This window comes from Prunus persica, chromosome G8 (genome assembly GCF_000346465.2).
Source record: "Prunus persica cultivar Lovell chromosome G8, Prunus_persica_NCBIv2, whole genome shotgun sequence".
In the NCBI taxonomy this organism is placed as follows: Eukaryota; Viridiplantae; Streptophyta; class Magnoliopsida; order Rosales; family Rosaceae; genus Prunus; species Prunus persica.
This window is the reverse complement of record NC_034016.1, coordinates 1052617-1077997: the sequence shown is the minus strand read 5'-3', so window position 1 is coordinate 1077997 and position 25381 is coordinate 1052617. Positions and strand designations below refer to the sequence as shown.

Genomic DNA, 25381 nt, shown 5'->3' with positions numbered 1-25381 from the left:
TATTAAATGTATTAATTTTTTTTTTAATAACAAGCTAAATTTTTTTTTTTTTATAACTTTCTTACCACCTTGTTAAAAATTAAATAAGAAAATAAAAATTGAAGTTTTTTTTTTAATTTTTAATTTTTCCAAAGAGGCGCGTGCTTTGTTAAAAACAAAATAAAGATGATAACAATGTCATAAAACAAACCTTATTTTTATTTTTAAAAAATATGACGTTTTTTTTTTAATTATTTATTTTTTTAACAATATGCTAAAGAAGTTATAATAAAATTTGAATAAATTGAAGGAAATATAAAAGCCAATACATTTTAAAAAGGTAAATTTGGAAAACAAAAACTAAATTGTGTGATGCATTAATGGCATTGTTTTAAGTGTAAAGAAAATGACACTTGTCATAAAGAGAAGGGAGAATGTCCAACAGATAAAGGAGAATGTTCAAAAGAGAAGGTTAGAGAGATGGTTGCTAGCATTCCTCTTTATTATTTTTTAAAAAAGAAAAAGTGAAAACCAAGTTTTTTGCAACGGGTCTGATATTATGCTCTGTTCTTTTATTTTTTGGTAAGAACAAAAACCCTAACACTAAACCCACCGTTTTCCCTGTGCGAGTTCCATCGTCAGCTTTGCTCCTAACGCCAGATTGCAAAGGAAGCTCTATCCTCAGCAAACCTGATAAAGTGGGTAAGTTTACTATTAACCCTTTGATTAGATTATTCTTTCTGTTTAAAAGCTGCGATCATCAACATATTCTAAGTGTTTCTTCTGCTTAGGAAGACGTTTCTCTTTCGAATTCTCAGCCCCAGTCATTTGAAAAAGAAGTTTAAGGAGTCAAATACTGTAGGGTGTGTGATTTTGTATGAGAATGACTACTTTCCAAACCATTTTTTGAACTCTTTGCATAGTTTTTTTGTTTATAGAATTAAAGTGATATACCCATGTGTGCATTTATGCATATTCGTTTCGTTTGTATATTAAACTTGTGCTCGCCGCTCATAGTTTTGTGTGAAATCTGTAGGAGCTTGTGCGGCAGGCTAGTATTTGGAAGCCAAGATGCAGGCTTGTGGTGGAGCTGCAGTGATGGGTTCTATTCAACAGCCCACTTGGACCAAAGGAACAACTTTTCCAAACAAGGGGCTTAGCTTTGGTGGATATTCACATCAATTAAAACTCAATTACGTGAAGACCCGTAGATCTTATTCTTACATTGAAGGAAGCTTGGTTGCTGGAAGGCCATCCTCTTCTGTCTCTGTGCCTTTGCCCGAAATTGGAGGTAATTATACTCCAACCATTGAGCAGTTATCAATTACTTCTATGTAGTTGTGATTCCATTGGTAAATCGTATTGAAATGTATTTTAAGTTTTTGTTTTTTGGGATTTCTTTGTTAGGAATACTTCTGGGATTGCAAAGGTTATGGTGTTATAATTTTTAATGACAGTTTCACTTAAAGAAAACATAAAAACGAAAAGAAGGGGTAACCTTTTCCTTGGCATCTGCCAGAATGCTATATGCTTTGCGTATTCATCTTTGGAGGTTTTGTAATCACTACTTTCAGTACAACTGCAGAGTTTCGTTACTCAATTTTTTGAAAGAACCATCTTTATAAATGAAAAAGCCTTTTAAAAAACCATATATTCGGCTTGGATTTTTCCAACTTCTGTTGAAGTATTAAAGGAGTCATTGGTTAGTAGCAGGAATTATGTCCGACTTGTTCTAAATTTGATTAATTGATTTACAGCCGATGGAAGCAGTTTTATAGATAATGGGTTAAGTGAGGCTGACCCTGAGGTGCGTGGTATTATTGAAAAGGAGAAGGAGCGACAGTTCAAGAGCCTTGAGCTTATTGCCTCAGAAAATTTTACATATCGGGCAGTGATGGAGGCAGTTGGCTCATGTCTCACGAACAAGTATTCAGAAGGATTACCAGGTAAAAGGTACATATACTCAGACCCAGAGTAATGTGAGTTCAACTGGTTACTTTTATTAAAACGATTATGTTTGGTGGAGCTCATAGTTTGACAGTACATTTCAGGTACTATGGTGGTAATGAGCACATTGATGAGCTTGAAACACTATGCCAAAAAAGGGCACTTGATGCATTTCACTTAGATGGAAAGAAGTGGGGTGTGAATGTTCAACCATTATCTGGTTCTCCTGCAAATTTTGAGGTTTATACTGCAGTTCTTAAACCTCATGACCGTCTCATGGTATGTTGTTCTCTTGGCTTTGTCTTGCTCTTTTTTTATTGGTGGCTACTAACATGTGCATGTACCTTAGGGTTTGGACTTGTCTCACGGGGGACATTTGTCTCATGGTTTCATGACTCCTAAAAGACGGGTATCAGGCACATCCATTTATTTTGAGTCCATGTCCTATCGACTAAATGAATCCACAGGTGCTGCATTTTGTTTCGGGATAAGAATGATTCTGTGTTTCAGATTTACTAAAGATGTAACGGTTATTCTCTTGGGATGATGTTGGACTTTTTCCTTTAAAAAAACAAAAACAAAATCCAGGTCTCGTTGATTATGACAAGCTTGAGGAAATGGCTGACCGGTTTAAACCAAAACTCATTATTGCCGGGGCTAGTGCTTATCCTCGTGATTTTGACTATCCTCGCATGAGGAAGGTTAGTATTTTATGTCTTCATTCCATATAAATAATTTTCATTCACACAATGATATGAAATTCATTATCATATATAAGCACTGTGTCTTTCTTTGGCAACTGATCTATTACTTCTAATCTGCATGGGAAGATTGCAGATGCTGTTGGTGCTTTTCTTATGATGGATATGGCTCACATAAGTGGTCTTGTTGCTGCTTCTGTGCTTGCAAATCCTTTTGACTACTGCGATATTGTGACCACAACAACACACAAGGTATTGTTCATACTTGTGTAACGTATTTATACTAAGCTAAATTTTTCCAAATTCTGAGATTTCTCATAAATGGACTTGTGTAAACATGTGCAAATGTCGATTTGTTTTCCTCTAGACTCAGTATACTTCATAAATAGCCTTAGCATGTGCTTTCTTTTTTGTAAGCTACATTTGGATGATCTGACATATTTAATACATTTCTCTTTAGTCTTTAAGAGGCCCAAGAGGTGGAATGATCTTCTTCAAGAAAGATGCAGTTCTTGGGGTTGATTTAGAATCTGCCATCAACAATGCTGTTTTTCCAGGTTTACAGGTTAGTAACAAATCTGAACCATATCTAATCTGTAAATTCAGTATTTATTTTTTAAAATTAGATATGAAAGGATAAAAGGCTGGAGTTCTTTATGCAGGGTGGTCCTCATAACCACACTATTGGGGGCCTTGCAGTGTGCTTGAAGTATGCACAGTCCCCAGAATTTAAGGCTTACCAGAACAAGGTACTGAAATTATACTGTCCTCATGTGAAAATGGTCTAAGGCATGTCCTAATTTAGTGTGGCTGCTCTACCTTGTAGGTGGTCTCTAATTGTAGGTCTCTTGCAAGCCGATTGACTGAACTTGGATACAAACTAGTTTCTGGTGGAAGTGATAATCATCTGGTTCTTGTGGATTTGCGGCCTTTAGTAAGTTCCTAGATTGTTTATTAATTTATTTGTTTTAATTTTTCGATACAGATTTCTTATTGCTGCTTAAATGAGAACTTGTCCTAAAATGTGGAGCTTTTGTTTTCTATTTAGCACTTTTTTCTTTTCTTAGAAGGCTAGCATTTAGAGGTTATGGATAGAACAAAAAATATTAGTGAGATGAGTTATGAGTTCACCAGTTTTTGTGTTTACGGGCCTTTGTTTTGGCTTGACAAGGGTTGGTTTTTTCTTTTAGGGAATCTTCCTGTATCCTATTCGTTTACTGTTTGAGCTACGTTTTTCTGTTTTGTTTCTTTCTCATGTGTGGATGAAAATATAAGGTTCTGTCATCAGAGATCATAATTATTCTCATATTATAAGTTATCAAATTTAGAGTGTTTTCGATAATGAGTTAAGCAATAAAGTTGTGATTGGATTAGTTCATAACCATATTTTATTTACCAATGTTATTTAACATTTCCTTTTTTAACAGGGGATTGATGGAGCTCGAGTGGAGAAAATTCTTGACATGGCTTCTATTACCCTCAACAAGAATTCAGTACCTGGTGAGTCTGAGGGTCCATTTGGATGAAATCATTAAAAGAACATTGTATTTGAGAATTAGGTTGAATGGAAAAACATCTTTAGAAAGCATGTATTTGAACTAGACACAATTTATTTGCAATGGATTCAAAATAGCTATATACAAGGAATCATACAAAATGCATGTGTTTTCTTTTAATCCAAATCTACGCATATAGCTTCTTACTCTCTAGTCAAGCCATTTAGCTGTATAATTTTACCAGATGGGCCCCAAGTGTCCAGACCTTTATTTTTGGTTTGAGGCCCTATCTTATTTTGTTTGTGTAGTTGTTGTCTTTGTTTGTCTTTCAGCCTTTTTTCCCCTTGATTTTACAGCTGTAATGTTTGATGAAATAGGTGATAAAAGTGCTGTAGTGCCCGGTGGCATTCGCATCGGATCACCTGCCATGACGACAAGGGGATTCACCGAGAAAGAATTCATAGCAGTTGCGGACTACATTCATGAGGGTGTGCAGATAACAATTGATGCTAAACGAGCAGTATCAGGATCAAAGCTTCAAGATTTTATGAGGTTTGTTGCTTCCCCTGAATTCTCTCTAAAGGATCGGGTGTCAGATCTGCAGAGAAGAGTTGAAGGGCTTACCACCCAGTTCCCAATACCTGGAGTATAAATCGTATAGTTAGACACATGTGGTCAATGTTCTTATAATGAAATGCGAGTTTAATAACTTCTGTTGTAACATGCCTGCACAACTATTTTAAGGTAGCATGTGGACGGCTACCTTAGAGTTCCGGCATGGAAAGTTTTACAGTTAGAATGCTTTTTCTCGTGTATTAGTATTCATCTTCAATTTTGTTCTTGTGCGAAGATGAGTAAGTGAGAGTTAAATGACTTGTGTACGTGAAGAGTAAGTACTACATATCAATGGCTTGAGACAGTTGACTTAGAATTGATGATCACTTGATAAATCTGGAGTAAGGGCCTATGGTTGCAAGTTCTGCAGCACTAAAATAGCTGCAACAAATCTTTTTAATGGTTTTGTCCTAGGAAGTGATTTGGGCAGAACGCCTCAATTAAGACTATTTGAGGGACATTGTTGTTCAGCCTTTTTTTCCCTTGTCACAATTTGAAAATCGTCACAATTAGATTTTCTAATAGAGATTGATTTGTAACTTTTTGCAAGGATGATTTTCAAATGATGTCCTCATTTAAATTCAATGGGAAGTAGACCTCACACTGCATCTTACTTGAGGAGTACTAGTCGTCTTGATGGAACAGAAGGGTGTCTACCTCAGCGTTTGTTGCTGTAATGTTTAGGTTTTCAAATGAATTTTTTAGACTCTCTGCTTAAAGAAAGATTTTCTTCTAGGAAATGCAGAGCCAGGAGTTAACGAGTAGGCGCTCTTGGAAACGAACAATCGCCAAAACCATGAGGCGAAACCAAGTTTGTTTTCCAGCAGCCAAAATGCTGCAAAAGTCATAATTCAAAAGCTGATAACACAAGTCAAGATACTTCTTAAAGTCCCTAGTTCCAGGCCATTGCCCATTTGCTGCTGATTACATCTCAACACAAACATATATACTGTGGCTTTGGGTTCTCGGCCCTTCCACACACTTTAGTTTGTTACCCTAATCCTCGTTCCTCTACTCAATGAGCCGAATGAGGAAAGGCGCTAGCCGTGGGGTGTGCTTGGACAGCACAGGCACAATGTACTTTAATGACTAAAGAATCCATAAATATCATTCGTCATCAAGACTATTGATGGAAATATGCAACGAAGTAAGGATATTTAAAAGATAAAAATGTGGGAGAAAACTTCTCCAATATGAGAAGTTTTGATCCAATTGAAGGTTTACTTTTGAGTTGACAAGAAGGACAACAATTATTTACTCGATTCAACAAAATTATCGCCTCAGTGGATTCTTAGTTTAATAGGCAATAAATCTTTGACAGAAAATCTGTAAGTACCCATTCATATTGCACAATGACCATCAACACTAAATTGGAGTACTTTCTAAACCATATACCAGAAAGCCAGAGCATGGCGATATTTATATACAGGGCCATATTCTAGTGATCTTTATTGCATGGAAAGGTTCAGTTGGTCCTTTAGTATTCCTACTGCAGTCTCTAGCCTATTTCAGTTTGGCCTGCATCACCTTCCAACTTGATGAACATGTAAGTACGCATGGTTACGGGCAACAATCTTCAAACTGCAAAAGCAATTGCTTTGGAGTGTGGCATACTTGCTGATGATAAAGATGCTACTGAACCAACTTTGATCGAGGCAAATGTTTTTCGTGAGCTTTCTGATAGGGAGAGAGAAGATTATGCTGAGAAGATTTTGGTATGAAACTTGTGTATCATTCATATGGTTGCTGGTGTGCGTGCTTAAGAATTAAAGTCCCATGGCATATTTGTAGAGAGTTCAATCTTTGCTTTTTAAACGTGCAGGTGATGGGACGGTCTTCACCCAATGACAAGCTTCTGCTTGTGCAAGCATTGAGGAGAAGGGGACATAGTGTTGCTGTCACTGGAGATGGCACTAATGATGCGCCTGCACTGCTTGAGGTATCTCAGATGTTTTTACTTGCTTTTTCTCTCTTTTTATTTTATTTTATTGAAGCAGGTTACAATCATCGTAGTACTATCTTTGTAGTTTATTGGTTCTTTTGTTTCCTTTTTAAATATACTTGTTAATGTTTGATGTTTTGTTTGGAATCTTCCACGTTTGAGTTCAGGCCGACATTGGTCTTGCTATGGGTATTCAAGGGACTGAAGTTGCCAAGGAGAGTTCAGATATCGTTATATTGGATGATGATTTTGCTTCAGTTGTGAAGGTTAGGAATACCATGCAGTCTTTCTGAATATTATTCGATGATAATTTTTGGTTACCTTTATTTGTTAATTACTGTTTCCTTCTGTATTACTTCTTCTCTCTCACCTGGCACTGTCTTAATTTCTGGCACGTCCCTCTTACTGTTTTAATGTTAAATTCACACATGACTCATTGGTTATTTCTGAATGCTTTAGGTTGTTAGATGGGGTCGATCTGTACGTATATGCAAATATTCAGAAATTCATCCAATTCCAGCTTACAGTCAATGTTACTGCACTAATTATAAATGCCGTGGCAGCAAGTTTCTCCAATGATATTCCACTAAATGCTGTTCAGGTACTCTCTCTCTCTCTCTCTCTCTCTCTCTCCATGCATTCGTACACCTGTGGACTCTTTTTTCCTTGTTTTTTATGCAGCTTTTGTGGGTGAATCTTATCATGGATACTCTTGGAGCACAAGCGTTGGCTACTGAGCCTCCTAACGATCACTTGATGGACAGACCCCCTGTTGGTCGAAAGTAAGATTTCTGCAATGGTGGCCCATATCTATTGTGTTATTGTTTTGAATATGGCTACCTCTATTTGGCCCATTTCTATTGAATCTCGATATCATTAATCGAACTGACCAAATGTGGATGGCATATTTGTTTCTCTGATGGTTATAGTAATGCAGTTATAGTTACATTGTTTTGCAGAGATCCTCTTATAACGAATATAATGTGGAGGAACTTGTTGCTTCAGGTACATGCTTGTTCTTGCGTTTATGTAAACTAAAGTATTATTGTTCTTTACCATGTATTGTCGTGCTACATAATCTGCCTCCTTGTTTGTATTTTTGATAAGTTGTCATTGAACTCAGGCTTTCTACCAAGTTAGCATCCTGCTTGTCCTCAACTTTCAAGGGATAAATATACTGCATTTGAACCATGATCCCAACATAGACTATGCTCACAAGCTGAAGAATACACTGACATTCAATACCTTCGTCCTTTGTCAAGTAAGTCATGACCGGTTAACAGAGCAGTAACTTATGTTTGTTATCTGGTGTCTTCTCATCTATTTATGATTTTTGTTCTTCTTTATCTAAAAGATCCTTGACTATGGTATCTTCTCATGTACCTCAAATAACTTGTTTCCCATGTTGAGTTCTGCACTTAATTTCTACCAAAGTGAAGTGAAATTGTTTATCTGTCAAACATGTTATTTAATTTGTTAGTTCTGATGCAAGGGACTTTGTGTGGATTTGTTTACCTTTAGGTTAACTATATTAAACTTCCCACCTTTTTGTTTGTACCTATAGGCATTCACTTGCTTTTCTTTAGTTTATCATCGTGGAGTTTCTGGGGAGGTTTACGTCAACTGTCAAACTCGAATGGAATCATTGGCTGATTTCCTTTGTTGTTGCCTTTATCAGGTGAGTCCGTACAGATACTGTTAAAGTTAGATTGATGTTACGGTATTATTGGTTGTGTAGTTGTCTTCTTTTGTTGCCCTTAACACAACTTTGTTCCCCTTGCAGTTGGCCTCTTGCGGTTGTTGGGAAACTAATTTTTCTCATCAAGGCTTTGGCTAAACCAATTTTTGTCTCATTGTAGCAAGGGACACTTGGGGAGGATGAAAAAAGGCAGAAGGTTAAACGGATAATTAGAAAATCAGCACAAGTAATTCATTTAAAACGAATGTGTATTACATGACTCATGTTCTATTGTTCTTCTAATTTATGATTTTTCCCGAGCCACAACTGAATGGTGATTTTCAAATTGGAAAAGCCGACCTAGTTGCACTGACGAAGGAGCATAATTTCCCTGCTCTGCAGAATTATGGGGGGGCAAGTCTTCTAAAGAACCTCTTTTGTGATTTGACTTATATACATAAACATCGTATCTTACAATTTTTTTTTTGGCTGTTGCCTGAGATACCTCTTTTGTGATTTGACTTATATGCATATATGTTACTTGAATTCTCTCATGAGTTTTTCCTGCATTGTTTTCCTGCAGCCATTAGTGATTACAGAATCTCTCAAGTTCCAGAATCTCAATGAGGAAAATAGAAACATACATTTGGAGGTGTGCTACCCTTGTTGCTACCTCAAATGTGTAAGGATTCTATTTCTTTTCTTTTACTAGATTTATCTTTGGTGTTAGTGCAGGTCGTTAGGGGTGGCAGAAGAGTTGAGGTCTCTATTTATGATATTCTTGTTGGTGATGTTGTATACCCCTTAACATCGGCGATCAGGTATGGGTGTTTTTCAGTAGACTTTTGTTGTATATTTCAAAAGTGCATATCAAATGAAAATTTTATTAATCTTCTGATTTTATCTTTGGGTCCCTGCTGATGGCATTTTAATAACTGGCCACTCACATTCAATAGATGAATCCAGCATGACTGGAGAGAGCAATATTGTGAGCCTTTATGCCTATTATGTACCCTTGTTGAACATTGCCTTTTCCTTTTTTGTAAATTATATTCTTTTTCTTTGCAGGTTCGTAAGGACTTCCAGCAACCATTTCTAATGTCTGGGTGCAAAGTAGCAGTTGGCTATGGTAGTATGCTGGTAAAGATTCTGATCTCTCTCTTTACCGTTATCTCTGCCTGCAACTATTCTTCCTTCTTTCCTGAAGTGTACTGTCTTGAAAGCTATGGAGTCATGTCCAGGCTATTAAAGGCTGTTTTGATCTTTGCATATGATGTGTGGGTTATATATATATATATATATATATATATAGATAGATTATTTCTTATCTTTCATCTTCAATGTCTGGTACTTAGTTTTTCTAGAGTCAATCAAGAGCTTATCTGAAATTCCTTGTCTACCTGCTGATTCTTCTTTTTTGGAAGGCTTGTTTTTATTTGCTGAACGTGTGATGTGGAAATAGAACTTTCATTGTTTTGTTATTACTGTTTCTTCAAGTAACCAGTGTTGGGGTTAATACCGATCGGGGATTGCTCATGGCTCGTATTTCGGAAGACACTGGTGAAGAAACCCCTTTGCAGGTCAGCTTTAACGAACTGTTACATTGAAAAAAAATTCTCTTTTCATGCATGGCATGTTGTGCTGAACCATATATGACTATGAATAGGTGCGCTTAAATGGGGTGGCTAATATCATTTCTATTGTTGGACTCAAAGTAGTCGTTCATGTCATGGGTTTTCTATTGCTCAGGTAAATTCTGATATTCACTAGTGACCCATTCTCTATGACATGATAGTTGATTTACAATATATAATTTGTATAGACACTTAACACTCCATACAAAAAATGCAAAAGGAACTGCTCAGATTGAGGCCGGAGAGACTGACTTTGGAGATGCCATACATGGAGCCACTAAAATTGTTTCAACAGCAGTATGTCTAAAATTGGTACTTAGGTGGCGAGGGGTAACTTTTACGACACTTAAACAAACCGCAACAATCTTCACACACTTTAGACGTTGACCAAATACACTTATGACTAGTCAACTGTTAGTTATGAACAACCACAATCAAGAATACACATAGAGCATGCCACAACCCATATGCTAGCAACAACTATATATGGTGAAAGTGTGTGAAATCATCATAATTAAGAAAACACCAAACAACATATCATGATGACTAGTCAACTACAATGACACAAACCCAGAATTCATACAATGACTAGTCAACCATCAAGAACACAAACCCAGAAATCATACGATGACTAGTCAACCACCAAGAACACAAACCCGGAAAAACTACAGAGATGCAAATCAGAAATTGTTCACCCAGAAACCCATCATTGGGAAAAACTGAGGGTCATCAACCGACCAGGCAATTCACTAAGTAGAAAAAGATTCTTACAAAGGAACATAAGCAAGCTCAAGAAAAACCTAGATCTATTTAGGAAGATGAGCTATACCTCCTTTCTGCAATCTTCTTCTCCAACTTAGCAAAGCTTGAAGCTCAGTTCTTCATGGCAATGGCAGCTCCTTCTCCAGCTCATTCATCCCATGACACTAGCTTGCAAGCTTTAACTCAGACAGAAACCAAAATTTGGATTCAAAGAAGAATGACCAATTTCTTTAAGAAATCATACTCTTGAAGAAATCAATCTTGAATCTAATCTAGATATAAATGAGAAAGTGTTTTAAGTAGCTAGATGCAGATTCATATTTCAAATGCATTTTTTCAAAAAGAAATCAATTTGGAAAAACTCACAGATGAAAATAAGATGAAAATAAGATGGTTCTCTCTTGAGGAGGAAGAAGAGAAAGATGGCAAGCAAAACTTTCAAAAACTTCCACGCAAGAGTGACAGTAGCCAAAAGAGGAATTCTGTGGCCTTTACACCCAAAAATTCCTTAGGTCAGAATCGACACATGGCAGCAGAGAGAAAAAGGAGAATGAGACAAAAAAGTTGATTATCCAGCTGGAAATCCTACAGAGCAAGGATGACTAGTCATACGAGAAACAAATAACTAGTCATCATTTTATGAAATCAATTTAATGCAATGTGATGCAATGCACAATTTACCTTTGTCAATTTGCTTGAACCTCCATAGGATAGTTGTTAGTTAAGAACACCTAGAGAAGCTATTCTTAATCTAAACTTGAGCTTGATAAAAACAATAAAAATCCTATTACAAAATTGTCAAGGGAAGCAAAAACAAAAACTCAAAATGCATACATTAACAATGTCAATAACTACTTGGTTATTTGCAGTCAATATGTGTCTGTCTACCTGGTTATTTACTGTAAATACGAAAGTGTGATTTTGACTACTAAGAAAATATTTTAGGTTGCTATTTCTAAAGGGCTTCACTTAGCTGTTACCTTGACGCAAGTGTGCTCATTTTTTCATGCCAGAACTATTTTTTATCTTTTCACCTAAGTAACCTGATCTCAATAAAAGAAAGAATAATATCTACTACACTGACGAACTTGATTTTTTCTTGTTGTAAAACATATATTTATTGTTTGCATTCATCTTTCTACATTCCTCATTTCTTTTCCCTTTGGCTATGTCACAGGCTTGCCTACTTGATGAGAAAAATGATGGCATATAAGGCCTTGGTATGTGTAATTATGTTCATTTTTATTCCTACATAGATTTTGTAGTTCATGTACTTTGTGGTTAAGCATATAATTAAATGGGTACGATGGAATTATAAATGTAGGTACGAAGGCTATCTGCATGTGAAACCATGGGCTCTGCCACAACTATATGCAGTGACAAGACTGGAACCTTAACTTTGAACCAGGTGGTTTATAACTTACAATAAACTTTACTTTTTGCCTTTTGTTCTTCATGCATTTTGGGTGGAGGGAGCTAGGTTAGAATATGATAGAAGAAAGGCTGTCTATTTCCTTGTTGATTTATGACAATGAAGCTGGCAAGTTGTTACCAAGTGGATGAAAGCTAGTTTGAGGTTTCAACCCAGCCAAAGTGTTGCCCTAGTTTAAAAACAAATTGAGTTTAGTTAATTTGTTTGGTTGTTAGAAAAACGCTGGTGGATGTGAGCAAAACAAGTGTTATGGGACTTCTGGGAAATTTCTTTTTATTTTGCAGAAATCGGGCCAAGACGCTGGTGGTCTAGGCAAGGACTGCTAATGACTGATATTCTTTTATGGTATTTTTTTGAGTATAGAGGACTCTGGTTGAGGCTTTTGTTGGTGGGAGGAAAATTGATATCTCTGACAATAACTCAGACTGGTCTCCAATGCTATCGGCTTTGCTTAGTGAAGGCATCGCACTGAATACAAATGGCAATGTTTATGTGCCCGAGGTATGCTTAAAGTGTTTGTGTTTCTTTATTAGTAAGATTTGTCTTGTAGAATATGCGTGAAAAAGAATTGCACTCAATACCATTTGCCATTACTGCTTTTTTGTTTTTGTAGACTAGTGGTGATATAGAGATTTATGGTCCACCAATTGAAAAGGCAATTCTACAATGGGGAATCAATGTTCTTTCTTTTGGTTTTCCAATTTCATCTATTTTGGCCATTTCTAATGGATTACTTCATTTTTGAAGTTATCCATTAATTACCATTAATCTGTTTGCAGCTTGAAAGGAATCTTGAAGCCTTGAAGTCTAAACACATGAAGAACGGAAAAATGAGAATTCAAGGCTTCAAAATCACTTCCAAGCTGCAAACAAATTAATAGTAAATAATGGAAAAAGTCAAAAGAAAAATAAATCAATTAACCAATTAAAGTGAGAGGGTTAGGTTTAGGGATGGCAACAGGTAGGGTGGGGACCGTGTATGACAATACCATCCCTGTCCCGCTCTCCATCTCCTCCCCCGTCCCCGAACCTATCCCTTTTTAATAGATTTCAGAGAATCCCCGTTCTCATTCCCATCGGAAGACTATCCCCCATATCCGTCCCGAAGCCCCAATTTTTTGTTTATGCATAAAAAATATTTATCATACATTTTAACTTAAGTTTCATATTAAATTATTATTCAACACATCCAAATTAATTATAAAATTCAACTTAACTATTCAAAATCACATCAATATGAAATTCTAAAGAAGATTAGAAAGAATTAGAAAAGGAAGGTTAATTTAAAGTTAAATATAAATATTTTATTTATTTATTTATTTATTTAAATATAAATAAATATATTTTCAGGTCGGCTTCGGGTATGGGAACGCCAAATTGCTTGTTAAAATGAACAAAATTAAGTTTGTTTTCCAGCAGTCAAAATGCTGCAAAAGTCATAATTCAAAAGCTGATAACATGAGTCAAGATACTTCTTAAAGTCCGTAGTTCCAGGCCATTGCCCATTTGCTGCTGATTACATCTCATCACAAACATATATACTGAGGCTTTGGGTTCTCGGCCCTTCCACACACTTTTGTTTGTTACCCTAATCCTCTTTCCTCTACTCAATGAGCCGAATGAGGAAAGGCGCTAGCCGTGCGGTGTGCTTGGACAGCACAGGCACAATGCACGGAAGTCAAGTTCAAACAGCCGCTCATAATGAGGGAATGCCTTCCAGAGCAGGTATGAAGTGCGGGAAATGAGTCGCACACCGCCTGAACAGCAGAAGGGGTGAGTGCTGTGCATTGGCTGATGTTGAGAGTCTTGAGCCCTTCCTCATCATTCTTGGGTTTCCTAGATTCCCACACTGCTGCAGGCTTGTTCCTCACTAAACTCTGGGCCAAAGAATACATTGCTCTGTCTGTAATGTTCTGACAGTAATAAAGGCCAAGGGATCTCAGATGAGGGCACTTGTTTGCCAAAGCAATCACACTGTCATCTGCAATGAAAGAATAAAGGCATCAGAGATGATCACTATCCATAAACCAGGTAAACTACATTTTGTGTTCAATTCCTCATGCTCCAATTATAAGGGCTCTCTTTCAGTTCAGTGCTATTTTTGGCGCATTCTTTCATCAAGATGGATATGGGTTAATTATTTCAATTGGTAGCAAATGGAAGGCATAAAAAGAAAAGGACATGAAAGGTTAGCCTAAGCATCTAATAAAAAATTTCATTAAGTCATTAGGCATTTTACTGAAGACAATGCTAAATCGCTACTATAAGGTTAATGATGGATAGTGATTGCCAACTCTGAAACAGCACAGCCAATACTAAGCAACTTGATAATAGCAGCATTGATTCCCTTGCAATGCACCTATTAGTACATACATGTGCAAATACGAGATTTGAGAAATACGACTGCCAAAGCCAACTGTAACAAGGAACAGGTACTGTAACCAAAATACCTGTTATTTGGAGACAGCCACACAAATCAACGGTTCTGAGATCAGGGCATCCATATGCCAAGCTCATAACTCCAACATCACTTACATCCTCACACCAACCAAGATTCAGACACTGCAACTGACTGCAATAACGACCAATAGCCTGCACATGATTTTACGGTATTAATAGAACTATCTTAGTTAAGACGTGGGAAAAAAAAAAATTCAATATCTTATCTTTACCTGCAATGCCCTGTCTGATGCAGTTCTGACACATCCACAAAGATTCAGAACTTTCATTTTTTGGCAAAAGCTAGCCAGATACTCAAGAGCACTGTCACTGAAGGCTGTACACCCGCTAATGTTGAGTTTTGTAAGATTAGGGCACCCATGAGCTAAGGCATACAGGGAGCGGTCACTGAGCTTGAAGCTTTTGCTGAGGTCCAGGACCTGCAGATCATGACAGAAGTTTGCAATGCTCTCAACAGCATTATCCTCAAGTTGGGGTTTATCTTGACGTAGAATTAGAGTCTGCAATCTTGTAAACTTAGGAGCAAGAGATAGGACCAAGTTGTTCATGTTCTTGGTGCACCTGAAAAGACAATTGACAAGCTAGTAATGATTAAATTGGCATTCAGAACCTTTTTTTCTTTCTAAATCAATGCACAAAGCTTAAATCAAGTCATAGACAATCTCTAGAATCTTTTCATGTCACTCATTTACTTTCTGGAAACAACAGAGAAAGGATTTGGCATCTGGGAAAATCTTAAGTTCCCTGTACCCAAAAGCATAGTCTTACGCTTTTGATATTCCAAATTTCCATAGGATCTTTAGCTCCTTTCTCAGCCGTCTTTGATTCACCTTAGCAAGCTTTCAACTCTGTTAGTTGAGCATCATCAATGTACTTACATTCTCTCCTTTTGTGTTGGGTTGGCAAGGGTAAGGGGAGAGGGAAGAAATAAACTGAAAATAAATATACTAATGATAACCAGAAACATGAAGTACCAACAACTAACTAAGTCGCACACAGTTGGTAACAACGTGGATCTCAAAATACCCCATGATTTCACATTGAGATTGTATGCGCAATACTAACAAAAAGCTTAAACTGACTGTATAAACATAATGCAGCAACCCTTATCAACATCTTTTCCTTCCAATTAAATCTATTTCAAAAAGATATTCATGATGAAATTCCTCTCATAAAGATTACAGACATTATGTCACAAAAAAGAGAGAGAATTGACTTTCAAAAATTGAGGAAGATAAATATATCTCCATTCTAACATAGGAGGCCAACTTAAAATCAGGAACTGTCTTGGGAGAAAAAATGTAACTCCAAATAACTTCAAATAATTAGCTGAGATGAAAAGAGCCTTGCGCAGGGAACAAAATAAAATTTTACCAACTCCAGGAAGTGAATCTAGACGTAATCTTACAACTAGACAGCATGGGCAAGCAATACAATTAGTCTGATCTGGAACACTTAAAGCATCATTTTCACATAACCCTATATACGCTCTTACAAATTGAAATCATTTCTCATAATACCCTTACAGAAAACAATTTTTGAGATGCATTTTAATTAATAAAAACCATTGGAGGAATCATATCGAGTTCTAAAGAGTAACAAAACTGTCAAAAGGGATTACACAAGAACAGAGAATGGTTTATCAAAGAGGACAGGGCAATATTTACACACACATTATGTCAACATATTTGTTTCGTTATTTGTATCATCAAACAAAATATTTCAACTAGTTTTGATGCCACAACAACAACAACAACAACAGCAACAGCAACAACAACAAAAAAGGATGTACAGAGGGCAAAGCATATACCATGAGAGGGAGAGATAGGTAAGGCCCAAGCAAACAGCATCTCTCCAGCCACGACAGACTCCAGAAGCCATGATCACCGTCTGATCATCGACAAGTCCAAGGATTTGCAACAGGAGCTCCATGGGAATATCCTTCCAATCAGTAATAGCCCTTCCTTCCATTTTCACTTGTCCACCACCAAGCGCAATAGCACCAGCACTACCAGCACCAAACATCATGAGTTTCTCAAAGCACAAGTTCAAGTCTTCAGTCTTGAAGTTTTCTTTTCCTACCATTTCAGAATCTAATCTCAGCCCAAAACTCACCGCCTTAAACAATATAAAAGAAAAGCTCCTCGTTTCTGTCACCAGCTAAAGAGAGAGAAACATGGATAAGTCAGTACAAATTCCGATACAGAGAAAACAAAGGTGTGGAAAAACGACAACAAAATAGAGTACCAACACAAACCCATGTGTCAACACCTTAGAAACTTGCAGAGAATCATGTAACAGATATAGCAGAGTAAATCATGTTCAAATTAAAAAGCCATTGTTATTTTGTAAATATAAATAAACCCATTAGGTTGCTTATAATAACATTGAAATATTACAGCTTTCAATTTTTCTAAGCAAAAAGGAAATTTCAACAATCAAAGAGACCCTTTCAATTTTTCTTTTTAATTTTTGAAAGAAACCCATTTCAGTAAATTGAAAGACAGAACTGGTATCAGTTCAAGCAAGCTCAAAATCAAATTAGAAGAAAGGAACAAGCTTGACAGTGATGATGAAATGAAAAATGGAACCTCAACTTCAAAGAACATAAATTTGAAACACAAAAGATTATATTTGAACTTAGAACACAAAAGGTGCAACTTTTAGAGGAAATCAAAATAATAGCTCCGCAAAATGACACCAAATTGTTAAATTTAGAAAAAAGAAAAACTAATACTGAAAAATTGAACTCATCAAGACCAAGTACTTATAACAAAACAGAGCAACATACAGAAATTCTTTGAAAAACAGAGAAAGTTCATGCGTTGATCATATACCTGAATAAGGTTCTTGATCAAAACAGTATGTGGGCTTGTTTTGTTTTGGTCTCGGTTTGATGATTTCGTGAAGCAGAGAAACAGAAAAACAGAGAGAGAAAGAGAAAGAACATTTAATAAGTATAAAAGGAAGAGAGGAGAAGCGTCTAGGCAGAGAATTGAAGACGTGTATGGTGCCACGTGGCAATACACCATGAATACTGATTTGATATGATGGTGGGACCAGAAAAGTGGGACCCACAACTGCGGTCCTGATTTATTTGATCAGATCAGAACTCTTCAGAGAGAGTGGATGACCCATTTGGGTCAAACTCAAAACCCCATTTAAGCCTTTACGAAGGAAAAAAGATTCGTGACAAAGAAAATTTTAAACGGAAAAATGTTATAGTGAAAATTTTCATATATAATTTTTCTTTAAGCCTTTCAAAAAAAGAAAAGAAATGTGACAAAGAAAGAATATATGAAAAATGAAAGGACGGAGTTTTCCAAGACCTGGAGAAGAACTAGAAGGTTCCATTTGCGTATAACCGAAACCGCACTCAAAAGCAATCCCACCCATGAATGATTCATGTTACATGGTTTGATGTACCTTCTTTTCACCACAAGTGGCCCTTTTGCTATTTATCGTTTTTATCATTGCCCTCATTAGTCATTCATATCCAATAATATTCCTTTACATCTCACTACATCCAAAGATAAAAAGGTAAGTTTAGGACAAGGATGTAAATTTACTCGCCAAATGTCACAACTTATATTTTTACGGACTAAAAATATATACGATGTATGAAATTTGTAGCTAAAGTAATTAAGAGTATTTACTTATATTGTACATATGAGATTTTAGATTCGATTTTTCCACTCCCATATCACATGTATTAACATGCAAAAAAAAAAAAATTCCTAATCAATTTATGTTGGTATAAATAATTCTGATAATATATCAAAGGGATAATTGTAAAAATGTCATCTAAACTTATACATCAGTTTTAATTTGTCACCTTAAAGAAAAATTTAAGTAAAATGTCACCTTAACTTTTCAAAATGCTTAAATTTTTCTTTAAGATAACAAATTGAAATTGATATATAAATTCATGTGACATTTCTATAAAAATTCCTATATCAAACTACCTCATAAAAGAATATTTCATTTAGTACACATACAATTATCTTGTTATATAAGTACAAAGCCGGAACCCGGATCATATTTCATTAGAATTCGACCATTCATTTCATCACGAAACAATTAATATAAATTATATAAAACTTAGAATATTTGTAATTTACTATATAAAAAATTAAAATATTCCTAAAACACATTAATATACTTTATACCTTAATTGTTACACCTCATTCAAATATTCAATCTCATTGTATTCATCCCTTCATAGATGCACGAGTTTTAATAATTAATTCTATATACATTGATTTATAAGGTCAAAATCGAGGTAGATGAATTTGAATAATATGAATTCAATGAGGAGCCGTATGAGGTGAAAATCTCATGTACGGTTCTGTAGAGTGGCAGTAAGGGTAACTTAATGAAATCAAATATATGTATCTCTAAAATTAGATAGTCACGTGATAAAAGCGATATAGAATAATGGGTATATATAATAAAGTATAAGAAAGTTTATCCCTGTTATGTGATCCCTCACTACATCTACATACAAAAGTATATTTATTTTGTGGAACATATAAAAATAAGTTATCAAAAGTAAAAATGATTTCTTTTAGTACGTGAAGAATGTTACGTGTCTTGATGGAGTTTGCCTTTTTTCTTTAAATTAGGCTTTTAAGCCATGTTAATCTTTATGGGCCCAGATGATCTTCATCTTAAATCACTAATGGTGGCTCATATTGAACGCCATACACATGAAAAAATTGTTTCTTTTCTGTTTCGAAGCATACAAATGGAAAGCAAGGCATTAGAAGCACTTTTTCCCATTACAAATAAACGAATACGTTTCTAATTTTTTTTTCTTTATATAAACAATAGCTTGAACTACTATAATCTATACGCAGGGAGATCAAACTCGATAATAATGAGACCTATATATTATTAGTGGTGGATTTAGGATTTGGAAGTCAAGTAGGCAGAACTTGCACGTTACATGAATATAGTACGGGTACACCGATACAAGAAATTTCCAAAAACTATAATATGTGCATGGCACTGATATGATGATTAAATAATATAAACAGCAAAATTGATATTGCATCCATCAAATAAGAAAGAAAAAAAAAATCAACTGCATTTTGAAAAAAAAAAAAAAAAAACAATGAATACATGTAAAACAATTAGCATCTATTGCTATAAAACTAGGCTAGTGTTCAAGAAATTGGGCTAGGGTGTAAAAAAAATTGGATGTGCAAATAATTTTACCCAGTTCAAAATAATTATAGAGTTTAATACCATTCATATCTAATCACGTGATTCCTTACCACTTGTGTCCCTCTCTCTCTATTTTTTTTTCTTTTTTCTTTTCCTTGGTCTTGTTGCTTCATATTTACCTATTTTTATTTTCTGAAAATTTTCGGCCTACCCAAAACATGGCTAGATTTAGTGTATACTACCCTAACCAACCGGCCTAACGCGGTTTTTAATTTCTTCCTAAAAAAATTTACGACTGCTCCAATCCAACATTGCCACTTGCCACTTCGTTGCTTTGTTATTTCTCATTTGCATGTATTAATTATGCGTGCTATATAATGCCACCGAGGCGAAATCTCTTAATATTTCAACTTTGCTGCAAAACATCGTCCTTAATTCTAATTTACATTTTGCAGTTGGCAAACAACAAAAGCAACAAAAGCAAATGGCCAACTTGGGAGGTCGCATCCTAGTAATAGTTTACTATTTTCTGGCTTTGCATGACAGATAACGTGAAAATTAGGGAAGCAAAGTATGCGATATATATTGACTTTGTAATATCTCCACACCACACTCATTGTCTATTTTCAGTTATAAGAAGACAACCACAGTAACTTGGGAGCTACTAAATATTAATGTTTTGGCAAAAAAACAGAGACCTTAAACCAATTTAGCTAACCACCATTAGCCATCCTACTTACCAAGTTCACAATTTGCTTATAAAACAAGTTCATATCGTATCCTCATATTGCATCGATACCGTCTTCAACCTAATTGCTTCGAAAACTCGAAACTTAACCGTCCAACAAATATCACAAGAGTACTTTTTCAAATAGAACAATTATATTTAGTGCACAATTTGAAAAGGAAATTGTATTTGATTTACAATTACAGTTACAATTTTTTAAACAATGTTGTTTTGGCCACACATACATTTGATTGATTGTTAATGTACCCCATTAACCCCATCATCAGGATTTGGAACCTGCTCCACCTAGTCGTGGTTTGGGGCCCTCCATTGTCTCTAAGCACATAAAAGAATTCTCATGCAGAACTCATTCATCTTGACATATCATTTGTTTAGAGTTATTGCATCGATATTATCTTTAACTTAATCGTTTAAAGAACTCGAAATTCAATCTTTTAACAAATATCGCAAGAGTACTTTATTTAATTCACAATTCCGTATTTGATTTACAATTACAATTTGCAAAATGGGTGCAGACGCGACAAACCGATATTGATTTTATATTTATGCATCATGATTGGCATCGCACAACTTGTAACAAATTGAAATCAAATAAATCCTGGTCAAAAGTGACAGAAGCGTTCTTATCTCCTTTCACTTCAGCTTTCAAAAATGCATGAGTGGTGGTGCCTAGTGGAGGTCAGAAATCAAATTTAAATCACGTAAGTATCTCTTTGGTTTTTTGTTTCTTCCCAATTTTAATATACATTTTCTATCATATCTTTGTGTTTGTTTCTTTGTTCATCCACCTTCCACACAGAGGGAACACACTTCTTCCCTTTTTCTGAACCAAAAGCCTGCCTTATCTCTTTTAATCCTCTCTGTGCTCATGAATTCTGCGCAGCTTCTCGTCCTGATACATTCTCATCTTCATCTTTTTTTTTTTTCTTTTTTTTTTTTGGGGGGTTGGGATTCTCATCTTCATCTTCACACAGGAAAAAGATTGCATGATTGATCCTATGAAAAGTTAAATTTTTTATATTTATTTTTCCCGAATTTTAGTGACAATTATTGAGTAGGTTACTTGATACTCTTTAGGTGCCCATAATGGTACGTTGACACAAACAATATATTAGTAACTTGTCGGTTACGGGTTGTCTTTTACTTCGTTTATTCTCTTTTTATATACTTAATTTTGTTTGCTTGTGATAATTTAATTAGATTAGTGTTATTTTATTCTTTGCAGTCACTTCTGGAGAATGAGCGAGTCAATCAAGTTTCAATAAATAATGCGTATATTTCATTGAATACTATTTGTCTGCTTATTTATAAGAAGATTTTCTTTTTTTTTATGCGAATCATAATTTATTAAAAATATAAAACGAAAAACTTATATACACATGTTACACTGTTATTAATAAAAATATAAAAATTTCTACTTACCTGATAAGAAGGGAAGTATTTTCTTATTTATTTCAACTGCAACAAAGAATTAATAAAATGATTATTTGGTCAAGTGCATACTTTATGTATTTTGTTTACTTCTTTTTTTTTTTTTCCTTTTTCTGAAAAAAATAATGTTTTCGAAAAATGATTCTACCTCATTCCATAAAATATATGAAATCCTAACTGGCTTATGAATGCTTGAAGCATTCTTTTATTCCGTTTCCTCTATTGAATATTCACGAGAATGTTTCTTGTCAAAACTATGTGCCACCCTTTTACCAACGTAGTGATTGTTTGATTTATAGGTAATCACGGCTACAAGTCTATGGCTATAATTGAAGTATAATACTATTTTCACCACATTTATTTAAATGCGATGTTTATATATAGTTAATTGCATTTCATTTGCCACTATTTTGAGAGAGAAAAAGACAATCGTGTCGTGTATAAAGAGATCGATGTGGTTCAAATTCATCCTTTTGCATACGCAAGCTAGTACATAAATATAGTTTAAGAAATTTGCATTTTAGTATTGGCATTTTAATATTAGCATAATATTTGATAGGCTTAACTTTTGATTTGGCCTATGAACTTATGCCTAATTTTTTATTTATTCATATCTTTTTTTATTTATTATAGAAAATTAAGGATATGAACATTTTTTTCTCGCCAATTTGTCTCCTAACGTGTAAATCCGTAACATTTCATTCAATTTTTTTTTAAATATAAGAGCAAAATTGTCATTTTATACATAAAAAAAAATATAAATATTAAAAAATAAAATAAAAAACTTTAAAATTTTGAAATATATATATTTTCTCTCTCTCTCCAAGGGTGGGTTGCAGGCTGGGTTTTGTGGGGTGGGGGTGGGAGCATGGATCTATTGCCGCCGTCAAAGAGGGGAGGGATGAGTCTGGGGTGGAGGAGGAGGGGCAGGGAAGGAGAAAGAGGGATGGGGGGGTTGGCGCTGGGTTTGGTTCAGTGGGTCTCAGGGAATTTGTTTTCCTCTTTTTCTTCAATTTAAAAAAAAAAAAAATTTTAAAAAAAATTTAACAGAAAACTGAATGAAATGTTAATAATTTATATGACAGCTGGGAAATTGGAGAAGAAAAAAAAATTAATATTTTTAATTTTATTTTTAAAAATAAATAAATAAATATAAAAAATTAGGTTCAAATTTAACGGCAAATCAAGAGTCAAGTCATATTTACTAATGGCTCTTGCGTGGGCCGTCAAGTTATCCAAAAACAAAATATTGTATTGGTTTATCAACTCGAGGCCAGCTAGAGGTTGCGGCCACTGCTTTATAGCTGCTTTCATTGCACGCCAGATGGGTTGAGTGCAAATGATGAATTCATTTGTATTTACATGCTTTTGGCAATAAGTTTGGCAATAAATACATAAAAAAACAAGAAAAATAAATAAAGAAACCAAAGGAGAAAATGTGTGTCAGAGCATCTCCAAAGGAGATGTCTTAATGCTTTACCATCTTTAGGTCATTCTTTGATCTCGTTTAAATTTTGGTCTTGTTGTCTTTCTTTTTCGATTGTGAACTCTTTTTACTTGAATCTCTTTGTGCCTGCGCCCTCATGGATCTAAGTTCTGTTTATTTTTTTGCTTTCCGCATTAAAAAAAGAAATATCTAATACAAAACATCAAATTTGAAAAGAAAAAAAATTATGGGTCTTGGGTTGTTGCCTTGATCGCCTTGGGCCAGGATTTGGGTTCAAATTGATTGATGTAAAAAAAATAGAGTTTAAATATGCATGTATGGTTGGTACATATTTCATAACAACTTGCCAAAATTGCACTTCAAATAACATTGGGGAGGTTTCAATTTTATCTAAACCTAATCCAAAGGCAAAAGAACATGTGGGAAACATGCTCAAAATATAGAGGATCCTCTTCATGCATTCAATAAGTAGTTGCCATTCATGAATGTTTTTTCTTGGTATATAAGAACACATATTTAACCTTTATTCTCCCAGTATCAAAAACCAAAAAAATTAGAAGCAAGCATGAACTCCCATGTTAGAAATGTGTCGTTGTTAACATGTCTTGCAATGTTAAGTACTAAATTTTGACTGAAACAATTGTAGATGTGTCGTTGTTAACTGTTCTGCATGCCCGTTTTGGGTTTTGTAAAATATTTGATGATAAATAAATGATTTATAAACTTAAAATAAGTGAAAATACAATTTGGATTGGAACTAAAGATTTCTCTATTCAGCCCAGTACAAAGGTTTATATGTAAATTGAAGAACTTAAAGAGACTTAGCCTAGCAACTAGGAATTATATCAAGCGTTGGCATAACAAATAAATTAACAGATATCTCAAGAGTTGTCAATTGGAAATTCTAATACACAATGGCGGACCCAGAAATTTTGTTAGAGGTAGGCTAACATTTAAAAATTCTAAAAATTTAAAAACCAAACCCTAATCTTAAAAACCTAACAATAACAATTAAAGAGTTGGTGAGAGAAGGAGCGGTGAGAGTAAGAGAGAGATAGAGGGGGACAAACAATGATTCACACAAAGAGAGGAAGAGAATAAAGCAGAAAATAAACTGAATACAAAGAAGAAGAAAAGAAATAAAGAAATAAAGCAGAGAGAAACAAAAAAAAGAAGAGAAATGCAGCACAAGAGAAAAGAAGTAGAAGAGAAAAGGACGAAGAAGAGAACAAGAGAAGCCAAAATACATAAAAGCAGCAAAATTTGATTGGTTTATTAAATTTAAAAACAAAAAGCAACACAAGAGACAACATGTGGCAAAGAGGGGTAGGCTAATATTTGTGAGAGTAGGGACAACTTCGTAAAATTTGCACCGAAGTCTAGTAACTTTAAATCTTGCACTGGACTGGAGTCTATTCCAGCCTGTACGTGGATCAGCCCTTGCTAATACATGAGAAATGCATTTGAGTTCAATGAGATCAAGTGTTGATCGAGTTTGAAGTCAAATTATTTTATTTTTAATTTTTAATTTTTAATTTTATAAAGAAAAGAGTTGTGTGTCGAGACCAACTTGCTAGTATATATAGCCTTCTTGATGTTTGAAATTGCATGCTTGATGAAGAGACGGTTAAATCTGCTGTCAATCCTTTTTTTTTCGAGTGAGCTAGTTGTGGGAACATATATCTCAGTCAGGGATAGACTTAGAATTTCAAAATGGAGTGGGCTAAATTTACCTTACATGCAAAGTACTAAGTAGATAGAAAATACAACAGTACTATGTAATTTCATTAATAATAAATAAAAACACTTATTTAATAAGCAAGAACAATCAAATCAATTATAAATCCTATTTGATAATTCATAATTCATAAACTGAAACTGATAAGCGCCAATTGTAAATCCCTAAATGATAATTTATAAGTTTCAATTGAAAATCCTAA

General features: G+C 34.8%; 2 protein-coding genes and 1 pseudogene across 4 annotated transcripts; 2 read left to right on the top strand and 1 right to left on the bottom strand.

The window, feature by feature from the left end:
• LOC18766436 (serine hydroxymethyltransferase 3, chloroplastic) lies at positions 486 to 5196 on the top strand. Of its 3 annotated transcripts, XM_020569888.1 has the most exons (13): positions 486 to 681; positions 771 to 842; positions 1016 to 1270; positions 1737 to 1932; positions 2031 to 2205; positions 2276 to 2393; positions 2515 to 2627; positions 2757 to 2879; positions 3088 to 3192; positions 3290 to 3376; positions 3454 to 3561; positions 4055 to 4127; positions 4501 to 5196. In XM_020569888.1, the coding sequence occupies exons 3-13, from the start codon at positions 1051 to 1053 to the stop codon at positions 4773 to 4775; spliced, it is 1593 nt and encodes a 530-aa protein (XP_020425477.1). In that variant the 5' UTR covers positions 486 to 681; positions 771 to 842; positions 1016 to 1050; the 3' UTR covers positions 4776 to 5196. The 3 variants fall into 3 exon arrangements, with proteins under 3 accessions (XP_020425477.1, XP_020425478.1, XP_007200292.1); XM_020569889.1 differs by lacking the exon at positions 771 to 842 and having other exon boundaries at positions 486 to 677; XM_007200230.2 differs by lacking the exon at positions 771 to 842.
• On the top strand, positions 4818 to 13064 carry LOC18766848 (annotated as a pseudogene).
• Positions 13554 to 17693, bottom strand: LOC18768375 (F-box protein SKP2A). The gene is made up of 5 exons (XM_007201725.2): positions 17484 to 17693; positions 16457 to 16806; positions 14859 to 15207; positions 14637 to 14778; positions 13554 to 14167 (listed from the first exon to the last, which is right to left on the bottom strand). Exons 1-5 carry the CDS (start codon positions 17676 to 17678, stop codon positions 13794 to 13796), a joined length of 1410 nt encoding a protein of 469 aa, XP_007201787.1. The 5' UTR covers positions 17679 to 17693; the 3' UTR covers positions 13554 to 13793.

Coding starts and splice junctions, on each gene's coding strand:
- LOC18768375 (XM_007201725.2), bottom strand. CDS start 17,678: ATGGTGTATTGCCACGTGGCACCATACACGTCTTCAATTCTCTGCCTA. Junction 16,807..17,483: donor TGATCAAGAACCTTATTCAG/GTATATGATCAA, acceptor CTCTCTCTTTAG/CTGGTGACAGAAACGAGGAG. Junction 14,168..14,636: donor TGGCTGTCTCCAAATAACAG/GTATTTTGGTTA, acceptor CTTTCATTGCAG/ATGACAGTGTGATTGCTTTG.
- LOC18766436 (XM_020569889.1), top strand. CDS start 1,051: ATGCAGGCTTGTGGTGGAGCTGCAGTGATGGGTTCTATTCAACAGCCC. Junction 2,880..3,087: donor TGACCACAACAACACACAAG/GTATTGTTCATA, acceptor ATTTCTCTTTAG/TCTTTAAGAGGCCCAAGAGG. Junction 4,128..4,500: donor CAACAAGAATTCAGTACCTG/GTGAGTCTGAGG, acceptor TTGATGAAATAG/GTGATAAAAGTGCTGTAGTG.